The sequence below is a fragment of the Poecilia mexicana genome, unplaced genomic scaffold, assembly GCF_051168715.1.
Source record: "Poecilia mexicana isolate PSO_F unplaced genomic scaffold, ASM5116871v1 scaffold_10, whole genome shotgun sequence".
NCBI lineage: Eukaryota > Metazoa > Chordata > Actinopteri > Cyprinodontiformes > Poeciliidae > Poecilia > Poecilia mexicana.
Window position 1 is genome coordinate 15219204 of NW_028263379.1, and position 16356 is coordinate 15235559.

Genomic DNA, 16356 nt, shown 5'->3' on the forward strand with positions numbered 1-16356 from the left:
CAAAGAACTCAAATCAAAAATAGAATAATGCTGGACATGGCTTCAGAATTCCCAATAAAACATCAGCAGGTTTATTAAATATATAAAAACCTGGTGCTGTTTTATTGAGTTCAAAGTACTTTATGGAGAAGTAAACATTTTACTAGAAAAAAATTATTTTGTGTTCTCTTCTTAGGGATGTAGTGGCTTCTGAAAACCCCAGACTTTTTGGTTTTGTGAAGGTGATATTGCTTTTATGAATTTCACATGGCATGAGTTTGCTACAATAAGCACACCTTTAAAAAAGCACAGCTGAAGTCCAAATTAAATTAACAAACCAATATTAAAAAACCTGTATTCTTAAAAATCACTATGTAAAATTTTACAAAGCTTTTCACATGAACTAAATATAGAACAAACGTGAGCTCCTGCCAAGGAGTAGCCTTAAAGAATTGATTTCATGAGTGTAACATTATTTAATATTTACTAATAAACAGAGTTTAAATATATATTTACTGTATGCGTGTATGCAAAGACATAACTAGAATTTGCCTTGGGCTTTTTTCAAATGCAGTTGACTAGAGGATGGAAAAGAAGAGAAAGGAAAAGAGCTGCGTACAAAGTAAAAGGGAGAGAGGGAGATGAGAATAGAGGAGAGGAAAGAGGACAGAGAAGATACAAGAAAACACACTGGATGTCACCTGTGGAGAGAGAAAAAATAAAAGAGAATCAAGAAACTAAAAGGACATATAGAATAACATTAATAACTAACATTAATACTGAAAAGCACAAGGTGTAACCACAACACAGGACAATGTATCCAAGAATACCTGAATCCACAGCTGAGTGAGTTTGTGAATACACATGTCCAGATCAAGTTTTTCTATATAAATGTTCAGTAGCACGTGTGAGGACCCGCAGACCCAACCATTGGAACCTGAGGCAGACATGGAGAAGATCTGACACTCAGGCATCCAGAGGCCCCTAGGAGCCCTGGGACGACCACCACAGGAACAGCCACATCCCTGTTTCATAGAAAATCAGAGGAGAGGCCTGCGGGGACCACCCAGCATCCAAACTGCAGAGAGCTGGAAGTTTTTATGAAACAAAGATGCAAAGATGCTCTAAAATCACTGCACAGCGATGTGACAATGAATTTTACATGGCACATAGAACTGATTATTTTTTCCACTGATTTATTTCATTCATGCCTCATATATTTTTTTATTTTTTCCTCTTATCAAACATAGTGTCTGAACTATCCTGTTATTTATTTTTTATGACCTTACTGCTTAAATAAAAAAAAAAATAAAAAAAAATAAAAAACAATGGGAGGGTCCTACAATTAAGGCAAAATTTGCAACAGATTTTCATCACTTAAGGACTGAACACACCTCAGCATCTCTTTAAACAAGCTAAATGGATATTCAGCCTGATTCACTCCTTAGCTAAAATGCTATTTTATTTTATTTTTTTACCTGATCTTTCCTCCTAACAACCCTAAGAATGCTTTAATTTTCATGACGACTGTAAAGAGAATCTTCATCAGCATTGCTCCAACCTTAAGTCAGGGATGTTCAACATTGGATTGTCTTAATGACCTGCATGTCCAGTGAGATATTGTGTGTTTCCCAGAGGACAAATGATCACGCAGCCTGTTGAATGGGATGTGAAGCCAATCAGAAAGTGAAGTGACAGAAACACAGAGAGGAATCCAAAACACAGAAGACAAAAGAATCCAACAACAACTCACCTCCATATCATACTGCTACTTTTATGTCCTGGTTTGTTTTGAGTTGTTTTTGAGGTTTGATTATTCTGTCTGTTTTAGTCTAGTTCTTTGATTAGATCAGTCTTGTTTCTATTTTACTTTAGCTCAGTCCTTCTCAGTGTTTCTAGTTATGTGTATTTCGTGTCTCTAGTTATTCCTTGTTACTCTAGTTTAATTATGTTTCTTAGGTATAGCTATTAGTGTTATATTCATTTCCTAGTCCCTTGTGTACTCTCTGTCATCCCGTATGCCATTTTTCTCTCTCTCTCCCCTCACATCTGCAACCCATTAGCTCACCAGTCCAGGTTTTTGTTCCAGCGTTCACCCTCACAGTATTTAAACCCCTCTCTTCCTCACACTCCTTGCTGGTTCCTCCTGTTAAACACATTATTCCCTGTGACCTCCCTGTTTTCTCTGCTGGTCTTTTTTTTGTTCTTCTTTGGTTCCCTGTAATTTTTGTAAGTTTTTTGCTTTTCCTTTTTTCATTAAATCTACAACTTCAACACAACATCTCAGCCAGTTGCATTTGGGCCCTCATCACCAACACTCACCATGACAATAGCAAAGCCTTTTCATTCTTATTGCTTTCTACTCCCCAAATATCACGATATTGTGTGATATGTTGTCAGAAGCCATGTCTGACAACAGACATGGCTTCGTTGTCAGCCATGTCTGTTTACTCTGAATTCACATTTGATCTCAAGGGGTTTTGAGATTTCTTTTTTGGCAGTGACACCTGTTTGTGTGTGGCGTGTTGTATTTTTGCCCTTCGTCTGCACACCACACACTATATGAATATTATATCTGTCATTTTTAATTGTCATGTGTGGAGTCACTCATGTCTTGAAAATATTTGAGTTGGTTTAGTCAACTCAGACAACAAAATTTGGGCTGTGAGCAGATGTCTATTGAAACCTCTAGCAGACTCTTGTGGACCTCAGGCTATTTTATTCTTGAGAACTGGTCTCTGAATCATGAAAAACTTCAAGACGAGTGAAGTAGAGAAAAGCAGGGAAGAAGGCATCAGGATGTCTGATTTCCCAACAAGTGCCATGTCTCTCTTACCCTAGATGTGAACTAAAAAAATATGTTGCCAACACTGCAGAGCTGGCAGAACATTAACAACAGTTGGGTGTGTGTAAATCAACATAGTGAGTAGGATGAAAACTTTGAACAACTTTTTGTTGAGAACTGACTGAAATTTCATGGAACGTGTGGATGAAGAGGAGAAGACTTATTTTTGTTGAGAATGTTTTCAGAGTATTTGGTGATCTGGAAGGTAATTACTCAAGAAAAAAAGAAGAGATATGAGTCATGTTCTGTGCTAACAGTGAGTCATCCTTATACAATCCACCACTGGGGTTGCTTGTAATCTAATGTAGTGGATTCATTCACTGTTACGCCCAACAACCCTGCCATGAATAAAATGTCTTTTAACTTCATAAAGTTTTTCACGCACAATTAAATGTTAGTCTCTGCATCTTTCTGCATTATGGACCATTGTGTCACCATGCAGACACTGTAAATAACAAGGATTTTAAAATACTACAACCCACAGAAAGAAAAAGAATCGCCCTCCTTTTTTGACGTAAAAGTTCGTATCCAGCAGCCTAGAGTTAGTTTATCTGGCTGATGGGGGTTTGTGGCCTAGTAGTCAGAGAGACCTAATTTAGGAAGAAAAGATTTTGAACCACAATTAGTGAAGTGGTTAGCCCACTAAAACACCTCGCGAAACAGCTCATGATAATCTATTTATGAACTAAAGGGTGTTTTAGGTTAAGACTCTCAGGGTGAAACACTTTCATGTGAAGTTTATTGTAATAAGCTGAATATTATTTACACCAGACATTAGTGTAAATATTATACACTAAAGTACTTTTCTGGAGTTATTTCTCCTGTCTGCATTACCAGCAACCATTTGATCTTCATTATCTGCCAAAATATTTGCTGATAAGAGCAACAACTGGAAACTTGGAGCTTCTAAAAGCCTGAGGTTGTAAAAAAGTTCTAGAATTGAAATGTGTGTCTCTGATAATCAACTACAAAGTCCAAATGTATGGCACGTCATCACTGAGTTCACACATCCTCCCACTCAAAGTCAGACAGTCAATATGAAACTCTGAATGGCCGGTATAAACTGTCTCTGAGTCTCGATCTGGAAACAGCCATTGTACCACCTGTCATGAAATGCGCCACTGTTTTAGTATAAAAATTCTCAAAACAAGACGGAATGACATAGTGTAACATAATATACACAGTTTGAAAAATAACTCATTATTATTTATGAAACTGTTTTAGTCTAACTTAATGTCAAACTTAAAAGAAACAGAGGATTTTTATGCCTCCCCCACTTCTTGTCACCTTGCACATCCTGTCGAAGCTGCGAGGCACGTCTGATCTGAGTAAACAACCTCTGTGGTCGGTCAAAGGCCTGAGACGTGCCTCACCACAGTCTGTTTGTCACGGGATATGCAGCATGTGGCTTTGACAGGCAGAATGCAACTACAAAGACCTGCCAACATACAGCTGTTGATTTTTTTTTTAAGAATAAAACATCACATCCAAGTTTAAAAGTGCACAATGTTCTTGATACAATATTTAACTTTTAAAAAGGAAGCTACAATTGAGGTTCTTTTTTGATTTTCAAACCAATAAGTAGGTAGTTATTATGCAGAAGAAGAGATGGCAGTAAAGTTTTTCTTTTTTTCTTTTTTTTCACTTTGAGTCTCTATCTTTCTTCCCTAAAATGAATCCTTACAAATCCTTGCAATGAAGCGTCATCATATTTTAATATATTCAAGATCTCCGACAGGCTGAATTTAAAACAGCATTTCTATAAGTTGGCTTCTATGCCTCTTCTTCATCTTCATCACGATTGTTTGCTTATGTATGTACTACCAAATGTGGAGAATTCAAAGCAGGTTGGAGGCGGAGTCAGGGCATTAATTCAAAAAGGGAAAATGCTGTGGGTCCCACAGAGTCATCCCTGCCTTGGGTGTCCTGCTACACTGCAGTTCTATAATCTCTTTCTGGATGGTTGCAGGAGCTCTTAACAAGTGAAGAATGAAATAGTTTTTTGTTTCAATATAGAAAAGATAGAAAAGTGCCCCGCAAGCTTATTGCAAAGAATCCTCAGTTCAACAACAAAATGCACATTTGGGATCACAGTGTTGCAGACTTGGTCTGTTAGTCCTTTGCAACATGGAAAGTTTCCTTTCTGCTTCTCTCAGACAACTAGAGTGTTCCTGTCTTGAATTGGAAGTCGCTGTTGCAGTGCATAATGAGATGCTGTATGTCGCGAGATTACAAGTCAAACTTGTAAATAATTAATGGCAACTTGTGGGCCATTAATAATATATATGTGACATTGTCTCATAGGCTTGATACATGGACCTTGTAGTTGACATATCTGTCTTTAGTGAGCCCAGAATTAAACAAAACCCTCAAAAATTCCCATGTGAGATCCTTGTGCATTACATTGATCCAGCCATCCAGCTATTCATCCATTTTCTTACACACTTATCCCATTAGGGCTGCTGGTGCCCATCTCCATTGGTCAAGAGGAGAGAGGCAGAGTACAACCTGAACAGGTCGCCAGTCCATCGCAGGGCCATTACAGTGGTTTTGTATCAAAGAAAAAATAAAGTAAATCAGAATTTCTTGTTTGTAGTCACCTATATAGAGTTATCTTGCTTCCTGATCTGAATAAGATCTGCCGTAGACTAAAGGATCATGCAGATTTTGAGATTCTGATATTTTGATTTGGAGTCAGTGGGTGTATCTTAGCAAGATATATCTAGAATATGGCTGAGTGAATCTCAAAGAGACTCCTATGATCCAGCAACACTAGTACAGATAAATTGTTAAATTGATACATTCTTCTTCAGCTTTGACAAACACCTGCATCTACAATATTTGAGTTCAGTAAAAAAAATGCTATGTTTGCAGGTGGTAATGACTCTGACATTACTAACAGTGACAGAAAACACACTGCACTGCACCCAGAATACGTCCTCTACTCTCCGAGACATGACAGTGGCAGCATCATGACCTTTTACATAGCAGAGACTGTGTGGTAGGTCCAGGGAAATCCTGGAGCTGCTAAAAGTGGCAAAAAGACTTTTGAGAACTAGGTTGAAAGTTCACCTTCCAGTACATGAAGTTACAGCTAAAAGTACCATAAAGGATTTCGATGACAGGGTTCATGTCTTAAAATAGATGTGCAAAAATCAGCCTATAGATGTACATCTCCTAAAAGACTTAAAGCCATAACTGCCACACAAGTGGGTCTAAAGAGCATCAACTCAGGGAGATTAATATAAACATACACCATTATCAATTCTGTTTTGTAAAATATTTTGAAAACTTTATCATGTTACTTTTGCTGTATAATGATAAGTCTCTTATTGGCAATTTATCACTTAACTCTCAAAAACTACATTGAGGTTTGTGGCTGTAATCTAGAAGAAATTATAAAAAGCTTCATGGTGTTTGAATAGTTTTGCAAAGAACAGTAGGCGGAAATTCATCTACCTGTCAACCAATCACCTTGACTTCTACTTTGCAAAGCCTGATCATCTTAGACCAAAAGTTCCATTGGGTAGAAAGACTTCAGTGGTGTAAACAAGACTTCTCCTCAAGATGCATGGACTGGTTGCTTTGATTCTTCTTAGTACTGTTTGTAAGTGCTCTTTATTTCTATTGGGACAATCACTTACAGAAAAAATACAAATTTGATTACTGTTCTTTTTTTTAATCATATTTACTGTCTTTATCAGGTATAATAGAGACTGCAGAAGTTCCTCGTTTGATCTCCACAACTGAGAGGAAACCTGGTGATAATGTTACCTTTTCCTGTCAATCGTCTAAAGATCACAGATTCCTTCTGTGGTATAAACAGTCTCCTGGAAAGATGATCCAAACTATTGCTACAGGAGTTTATGGAAAACCTACAGCAACTAAGACATTCAATAATACTCGTTTCCAATTCCATAGAGAAAACAATGAGTTTTCTCTTACCATACATTCTGTTAAAAAAGAAGATGAAGCTGTATACTTCTGCCAAAGTGGAACTGAATTTTTGCTAACTGTTCATAATGGATTCCTCTTGGTTGTAAAGGGTAACGTAACTGCTGTTGTTATTTTCTCTGAAAACAATAACCCATCTTTGAATTTTCAAGCTCAGTACTTCTGTGCATTAGTTTAACTTTACATGTTCTTTTTTATTATTATTTATCTTGCACAGACTGTAATCAACAGACATCTGTCTATGTGGAACAAACTCCAGACGCTGCAGCGGTCCAGCCAGGAGACACCGCCAGTCTCCAGTGTTCCCTTTTTTCAGCGAAAAGTGAAACAAGACCTCGGTGTCCAGGAGAAAACTTTGTTCACTGGTTCAAATCTGGATCTGGAAGCTCTTATCCAAGTATCATTTACACTGCAAGGAATAGCACAGACAATGCAGCGAAGAGAAGCTGTGTCTACCACCTCTCAAAAACAGTAGAGAACGCCTCTGATTTTGGAACTTACTACTGTGCTGTGGCCATCTGTGGAGAAATACTCCTAGGTGGTGGAAGCAAACTGGAAACCAGTATGTATTTGCATTCTGTCCTCAATTTGTTTATACATTCCTGTCTTGAGTATTATTGCTTTAGAAAGTAAACATTCATGTTAGATTACCAGATGATACTGGTGATATAACCTGAAAAATGTAAGTCACCTTGATAATTTTGACATAATTAATAAAATATTAGTGTGTTTATCTTTTCCTCTAAGATGCCAGGCATGTCTAAGGATTATTTTTCTTTAAGAACAGAACAAGACTCAAGTGTTCTTGTGCTTGGAGGATTGTTGGGGTGCTGCGTGATTGTGATTATCGGCCTTATCTTCTACATAACTGGAAGGAGAGTTTCCGACAGTGCTGAAGGTTGGCATTCTATCTTTTATCAACATTATTAACTGAAAATTGGTTGTTAAATATTACTTCATTATATGTTATTTCACATAGCATACAATCTAATCAGGTGTTTTTAAAGCTACATTGTTTGGTAGACTGTCAGTAACAGCAAATTGAATTCATTTTTGAGATAATCAGGGGGAATCTGTATACAACAGAGCCTTTAAAAATAGATTTCTGTAAAGAAGAAAATATTCTTTGGGAAAAGTTTTGTGTTTGAATCCTTAGAGTTTTCTAATGTCTACAACAGATGTACTCGGCATATCACTATGGTTTTATATTTTTTTCCTCCTGCTTTTTAAAGAAAACAAATGCATTAGTTTTTCCTTTCACCAACAGGAATAAGAGGATCACATCATGCTGAAGATGAAACTTTGACGACTTATCAAACAAAGAACTTGGTAAATTTAAAATTAATGTTTACAGTACAGTTAATCTAGATTTTTAGGCTGTGCTCAAAATGAGCAATTTTTCCTTTAATGTACCTGACTTAAAACATGTTTGTCTACAAATGTTTTATGTATTTTTTCTTTTAAATGAAAGTCTCAATTGTCAAATTAAAGTAGAAAATGGACTATGATGACCTGCAAACATGCACTAACTGTAAAATGCCAATGGTGGTCAATTCATTTTTAACATACATTTGACAATACCACATAATTTCTTTTTTTTTTTGGTAAAAATTTTGTATTTACATTAGACAAAAAACATTACAGAGAATTGAGCCACTAAAAAACACTACATAATTTTAGCAGTTAAAGTGTATTTTAGCAATCTAATGTAAAACTTTATTTCAATTTTATTGATACAAAATAAGACAGTAAAACAATAAGTCAACAATAATCTGATCTTGTATAAATTTTGTCATTAACAAAAAATATATATGAATTATTTACAGAATAAAGAAGAGAATTTGACCTACGCAGAGGCACTGAATTTCCCTGCAGCAAATGTGAGAAACTGCAAGAAAGTGACCACAGAATGTGTGTATTCTTCAGTAAAAGCAAATTCAAAAAAACAGCAGCAGCTCTGATTAGAGCCGCAGTATTTGCACCAGACTCCAAAAAACAGGACTAAGATTAATCAAGCAAAAGATGTTTGACTCTGTTTCTTTCTGAATGCAATATTTTTCATGTCTGTTCATGTCGACTTCCTACTTTCTGGATACATTCTTGTATTTAAGCCCTTCAGTTCATTGAAAACAGATAAGTTTTGGTATTAACAAGTCATCTCTTGGTGTTAATAAAGTACAGCATGTCTTTGAAACAGAAGTTTTTCAGTCAATGTCAGGGGAAACTCGTGGTCTTTAAAAAATAATAAAGATGTCAAAAGTTCTGATTCAGCAATTACAAAAATATATATTAGCTGCAAAGATGTTTTTATGATGTAAAACTGATTAAATACTTGAATTAGAAAATGTGGTGTTTGGTTTTGGTCCAAATCATTGAAACTCTTTTAAATGTTGTTTTTTTTTGGGCTGATTTAAAGAAAAGACATGTCAATTATTTGTAATTCTATTGTAACTTTAACACTTTTGATTTAACATGAGGGTAGAAAAAACTACAGCAAAAATTGTCATGATAGACTTCATCTTCTCTCGTCGATTGTTTAAAATCCACCACAATGCTCTTCTATTACAACATAAGTGATGAGTAAAGAACAAATGACAATTTCATAATCAGTTACTCCACAAGTTTTGATGAATTCACTTCTTCAAACTGTGTATGTCTAATTCCATCATGTAATAAAAATAACTCCTCTGTGCTTCAGTGAGAATCCCATCTTAAATGTGACCCTAATAAACATTCATCTTAACTGTTGCTAGTTTCTTAAAATATCAAGCTTTTAAATAAAATTTCAAATGTATTTGTTCTTATCTACCAAATGTCAGACAAACTGGTAATAACTTCACTGAATGAATACCAGATGTTTTTCTACAAATAAATCTCAGGTCTGGTAAAACAAATAAGCAGTTAAATGTAATGTAGATCATCTCTTCTCACTGTTCATGTGTTTGTCAGAACATTTCTCAATAAATATGCTATTTGTTTTTGATTATTAAAATGTCTTAGAATGTTTCTTGTGTATTGTTCTAGTTTCTCTGTCATAACATATTGAAATGTGTTAACGTTAAAGTATCCTGTACATGTATTACCTTGTGTGAATTTCCAAGTCAGGCCACTTAACCCATAAAAAAACAAATAAAATCAAAACCTAGTACTTTATTCATTGGAAATCAGATATTGGTTTGCTATTCAGTGTCTTACTTTGGTTTAATAAACAAAAAACAGAAAAAGCTAGTGTGATTTTGTTATTCTTTTTTGCTTCAAACATAAAAACAAACTGCTCTTCTGATGGGTTGGAGGAGCTTAATCTTTTCAGATCTTCTCTCATCATACTGTTATGATATGGTGACAGTTTAAACAAATACATTAAAATGTTACATAGGTTTGACATAATGTCCATGGTAGATGGACACAGGGCAGCAACAACTGCTTTAACACTGCAAAACCTCTTCTGTTAAAATCGCACATTTCAGCAACAAGGCAGTTCAAAGTGCTTTACATCACAAACACACACATGCATGCATGCACACACACAGAAATACAGAGTTGTAGAGGACACAGTTAACAATTGTCAGGTCCCATCGATACACACAATTTATCAAGTGTTATTCTTTGATGCAGACATTAAATACCAAGTTACCTGTGCAGTCAGAAGCAAAGAAAAAAAAAGACTACAGGTGCAGTGTCTGCATTTTGTTTATCAGTGCTTGTTTTGGTTTCAAAAACTAGAACATCTTGCCTGCACCATTTTGGAAGGAGGACTGTGCTACTGAAATATGCCCCATTGTCTATCACAATGCTCCGTGGACTGGTTGCTTTGTTTCTTCTAAGTGCAGTGTGTAAGTCCAGTTACGTGTTCATATTTTATGTATTAATGTTATTAATGCTAAATCTTTGTGTGAAAGCATTCTTTTTTTTTCTAAGTATGAACGTTCGAACGTTATTTAATTAGATTTTTCTCTGAAGACTTCTGGTCTTAGTTCATGTGCAACTTCTCTGTTTCTGTCTTTCTCCTTTTGCAGTGATTCCAACTCTTGAGGTTTCTCTGGATATTCCTCTAATTGAAGCTGCACTCGGTGAAAATGTGACTCTGTTATGTCATGTCAAGGGGTATGACAGCGGATTGTTTTACTGGTATAAGACAAATTGTGAATATATGATCGAAACAGTTGCTCAAGGTTATTTCAAAAAAGTAGACCTTGAACCACAGTTTAAAACCTTAAGATTTGACATCCAAACAGAGGGCAACGTGTATTCACTCATCATAAGAAACATCCAAAAGGAAGATGAAGGAACATACTTATGTCAGGCAGGAGAAGCCTACAGGATGGCATTCGTTAATGGCACAAAGCTGGCAGTGAAACAGTACAACGTGCTAACGTCTCAAGAAACTCTGTTTGGCAACAGAACCACAGCTGAAACAAGTATGTATAATATTAGTTGAATGTTCTATGAAAATGGTGTTTTAAATGAAAAATAAAATGAATCATTACAACGTTGTAATTGTTAAACATCTTCAACATTTAAACTAACCTCTAAACTAACTAAAATTAACCTCAAATGCCAAAATCACTTAAATTCTAATTAACGTTAATAATAAGTTGAACTTAATGTTAGTGATAATGTAATTTGAAAATTGTTGTTGCATAAAGTAAAAAAGTTGTTAACTGACCAAACATTTTGTGTTTCCAGGAAAAACCTGGGATCCCATTGTGATCGGGCTGTGTGTGGTGTGTGTTTTATGTCTGATTGTAATCGCTGTCCTTGTATTTTTGAGAGACTGAATTTAATGTGAGTGGAAATATGCTGATGCTTTATTAATTTCTTTGTATTTTTGTTTTTGTCTGTCCAGTGTTGTATTTTAGGGAGAAGACCTATTAACTAGTTGATGTTTTTTTGCATTTAGGTGGTTTTGTTGTATGTGTTGTAGAATGTAAATAAAAATGATTAAACATTAAATACTTCAGATCCCTAGAAATTTTCAAAACATTCAGCTTTTATCTACATGTTCTGGAAAAAAAAATGCATATTTTAATAATCTGTGGAAAAATGCTCATTGATATTGATTTGCTTTTCCTGCTAGTTTTTTGACAATTCATGTTCAGTGACGAGTACCAAGCTGTAAAGGAAGAATGGCTCAGAATCAAAGTGTGGCTGCCTTGTTGCTGTTGAAAATGTTTGACCTGACAAAGATCCAAATAGGACTGAAAGGGTTTTAATAAATACTGTGAAAATTAAGTGTGTTGGATTTTTTTCATCCATATACTGTAAGCCTTTTCATTCCTGTGTTTTCATCTGCTTATTGACTTGTAACTTCCTTCTATTCACTACAATACTATACTAAATACTATAATAAATGAGATTTAGATAAACCTCATTATCTAAATCAAATTTATATTTGTAATTGCAGGTGGCACACATTTGTGGACTCATACAAATAATCCCAAAGATTAAAGGTCATGCAAACACGGGTTTTTATTCTGATAATGAAACTTCTTTATTTTGATGCCATATGCAAGAATTATTCAACAAAGCTGCCTGGACACATGTAGGCTAATTTTTTTTTAATTTTCAGACCTAATGATGAAAGAATCCTTACACCACTGAAAAAAGAATCCAGTTGGGATCTAAAGGTCCGATGTAATTTTTTTTAAATATATCTGTGTGTCTGTATCAACTGCTGCTTCAGAATGTCAAAAACAAGAAGTTTAGAAAGAGAGAAAAACAACAGGCAACAGGTTGTGCCCCGTCTGCATTTCCGCCAGTCAAGTAAGAAAACTAGAACATCTTGTATATCTTGATTTTGATCAGAAGGTTGCTGTTCAAATAAATGGTGCTCCATTTTCAATCAAAATGCCTAGAGGACAGGCTGCCTTCACTCTTCTGTGCATGATTCGTAAGTTCAATTGTTTTTCTTTCCCATTTCGTTCATACCATGTATAGGCACATTTAAGTGCTGAAGTAATCAATACGTAGAATAAAATGTAATAACATTACAGTTTTTTCCTCTATTTTGGTTTCATTGTCCTGTCTGCTTTGTAATGATTGCAATTTGTTTCTCTCTTGTTTCTTTAGTTGTGTTTCAAACCATCAGGGTTTCTCGTCAGATCGCTCAAATAGGAGCTTCACTTGGTGACACTGTGACTTTGACATGCAACTTTACTGGCCATAAAAATGTGTCTATTTACTGGTACAAGGTGAATTATGGAGATATAATTCAGAGAGTTGCAAGTACAGGGCTTCACAGAGTAACACTGGAAGGAGAGTTTCACAGTCCAAGACACAGTATTATAAGAACAGGACACGTGTATTATCTCACTATACGAAATGTTCGCAAAGAGGATGAAGCTACATATATGTGTGAGGCTATCACAGCAAACAAACCGCCGTTCATAAACGTCACGCATTTGGCTGTGAATGGTAAGAAATATTCATTTTGATCTGAAAACTGTATTTGGCTGAAAAAAACGCATATACTGTGTCAATTATTTGTTCTTTTATCACTCAGGTCACAAAAACCAAAAGTCTGTCTACGTGAAACAAATTTCAGAAACCACATCTGTGCCGCTTGGTACAGAAATAACTTTGGAGTGTTCACTCATGTTACTAGAGAAAAACAAAGCAGCAGATCGATGTGCGGCTGAGCACAGTGTGTTCTGGTTTAAAGCTGGTTCACAATCCGATCCAGGAATCATGTTTGCTGCTAGCAACATCTGTGACTCAGAACCAGGAAGGAGCTGCAGCTACAGACTGTCCAAAACCATACAGAACCCCTCAGATACTGGGATTTACCACTGTGCTGTTGTGACATGTGGAGAAATCCTGTTTGGAGAAGGAACTAAAGTGGAATTAGGTGGGTGGTAAAATTTGTAAACTTAAGTAACAGTGTTCAGTTAAAATGAAGAAAATACCTCTACATTTTCATTGCTTGACAACTCAAATGTCACCTAAAGACACTTGAAAAAGTATGCAAAGGTTTGCTGGCTAATTATACATATTTTTTTCTTTTGTCAGAAGAAAAATGGGATCCTCTCGTCATTGGACTCGCTGTGTTGTTGGGTCTCTGTGTGATCGTCATTGCTTGCCTAATTTTCTCAAGAAACTGAATGAAAGGTAATTCCTTCTTGCAATTTAAGTAACATGCAGTTTTTTTTCTGTTTTGATTTCTTTTATTAATTTATAAATAATAAAAAAAACAAAGCAGTTGTTCAAACAAAAAGAGTCCAAGAGATCAGTTGTTTAAAACTTCAGCATTTTTTGTGCATATTATTTCTCTTGTTGCTCATTTTGAGATTGTTAATCAATTAAAACATAGAATGTCCTGCTCCAGTTATGTAGCTAAATGTGATATAACAGCAAATATAAATTTGTCACTTTCTCTCCACATATATTTCTGTTTCTGTTTTAAATGTCAGTAAGTTTGACCCATGGAAACGCACCTCAACTTTTAAAGCAATTTACTTCCTGGTTTCAAAAAGCTACGCATTTGCTTTCATGCAAAAACTGTTATAACATAATGCAATATATATGAACTGTAAACAATATGCAGGAAAAAGATACATGCTGTGCTATAAACCTTTGCTTTTCTAATTATTTTCTTTGTCTTATTTTCAATTTTAGTCCAAACGCCAAGTGAGATTGTGCAATGACACAAGTCTTTCCTCGAAACATTTCCAAAGACGAAGATCGTGACGAAAGCTTCAGAAGCACAGGATCAACAAAAACACTGTTGTTTCCACTTCATCAGTAGGGAAGGTTGTTTTTGTGGTTTCCTGTGTTTGCCATGGAGTTTCTCTCCAACAGGGTTAGTGGAGAGACAGTCCTAGACTTTTACTAGCTTTGTGAGGCTCCAGTCCGAGACAACGAAGAAGTGAAAAACACAAAACAAAGTTCGACAGCAACCAATATGTTGCTTTCAATTAGAAGAGACAAGTCAGAAGGCCTATTTTAAACATATTGAACTGAAAAAGAGATATGTGAAACCCGCTATTTTCAAAGATTGTTTACTAATGTGTTTAGTTTCCACACAACTAGAAGATATTTCTGTCAGTATTCTGTGTGTGTAGGTGTGTGTGTGTGTGTGTGTGTTTAAGGGTTTGCTTTGTATTGATCTATTTACTTTGATTAAGCGACACAGATGCGCAGTTTCATTTAAAGTGATTTTCAATGTATAATTTTTCTTTAATTTTGTATGGTGAATTTTGGAGTTTTGATGTTCTTAATGTTGTTTTAGGCAACATAAGTTTTGAAATACTTACAAATTGATTGTGCTATACTCTTCTTATAGTCAGACTCAGTTCAATTGTTACAAATACTGGTCATAAATAAATGGTTACATGTTTTATGAATAAGGCTCTTTCTAACGTTTTAAATGTTTAAGCAATCATTAAGAAAGTATAGCTTGTTTCACACTTTACAGTAAGGCTCCATATTGGCATTTAAAAATGGTGATTATTCATAAATAAATTGTTATGCTGTACACTTTACAATAAGTCTCCTTTTTGGTATTATAAATGTTTATTAGCCATTAGGAAATGAAAACATGTTATAAACTTTGCACAAGGCTCCCTTTGGCATTTATTCATGTTTAGTAGTCAAAATAAACAGTGCATTGTTTTATACTTTAAAATAAGACTCCTTTTTGATAGTTGCAGATACTTAAAATGCAGTGACAGAGTGCAATATTATATGCTAAAGAATTAGATTTAGAAAGCAACTTAGTTTGAAATATTTAATATAACAACTCCAAATGTAATATATAAGTGAACAGATTTGGCTCACTTTTTGGTAAGAAACCAGGCAGTTTTTTTTTTCTTACCCTTAATGAATAATCCGCTATTAATCATTAATAAAGTTTTTATAGAGGAATTAATAACATGTCTATAAACTATTTATTAGCCATCTATAAGGGAGCCTTATTGTAAAGCAGTACCAGTATGGTGGCCAGATGAAGCACAACGATACCATGGTCATTATTCTATATTTTGTTACTTCTGACGTTGTGGGCCGGTGCCAAGTCCTGCTGGAAAATGAAATCAGGATCTCCATAACTGTTTGCATAAGGAGGAAAAAATTCCCCATTTCAAAAAGTGGAGTTGACTTTCCTGAGAAGAAGGCAGGTACTCTGAAAAAACCTGCCTGACTCTGTGATGCTCAGGGTTTGGCGTTTCGTCTGAGGTGCTCAGGTGAGTTCCAGTGAACCAGATGTCCTGGGAATTCAAGATCTACATTTTCTTCTTGTTTCAAACCTCAATTAAAATTTTATATGAAACTAACAACCTTACCTGGTCTGCTGTCAGCGTTCATTCTGAACAAAAACATTAATATAATGTGTGGAAAAGGTCACAAAATACCTCTTTTTTCTAGAAAATCAATTCTGCTCAAAGGTGGATTGATACAAATCTGGTTCTTTCAGTTGTGTCTAAGGCTGAAACATTAACAATCACAATCTATTATTATTATTATTATTATTATTATTATTATTATTATTATTATTATTATTATTACAAAATCTCCAGATAATTCAAGGTATTTCAATATAGTGAATCAGTTTGGTTTTATTGGACAGAACGCGACTGTGTTGA

General features: G+C 35.1%; 1 protein-coding gene across 1 annotated transcript; it reads left to right on the forward strand.

Moving 5' to 3' along the window:
- The first annotated feature begins 6326 nt into the window (after window positions 1-6326).
- Window positions 6327-11197, forward strand: LOC106923374 (uncharacterized). Its single transcript, XM_014996361.2, has 7 exons — window positions 6327-6431; window positions 6529-6870; window positions 6996-7340; window positions 7566-7676; window positions 8046-8107; window positions 8605-10611; window positions 10795-11197. The coding sequence occupies exons 1-6, from the start codon at window positions 6392-6394 to the stop codon at window positions 8737-8739; spliced, it is 1035 nt and encodes a 344-aa protein (XP_014851847.2). The 5' UTR covers window positions 6327-6391; the 3' UTR covers window positions 8740-10611; window positions 10795-11197.
- The last annotated feature ends 5159 nt before the right edge of the window (window positions 11198-16356 follow it).

What these genes read in the sequence shown, in the direction of transcription:
- LOC106923374 (XM_014996361.2), top strand. Translation starts at nt 6,392, where the DNA reads ATGCATGGACTGGTTGCTTTGATTCTTCTTAGTACTGTTT. An exon ending in ATTCCTCTTGGTTGTAAAGG is followed by an intron (nt 6,871 to 6,995) that starts GTAACGTAACTG and finishes TATCTTGCACAG; the next exon opens with ACTGTAATCAACAGACATCT. An exon ending in CTTATCAAACAAAGAACTTG is followed by an intron (nt 8,108 to 8,604) that starts GTAAATTTAAAA and finishes AATTATTTACAG; the next exon opens with AATAAAGAAGAGAATTTGAC.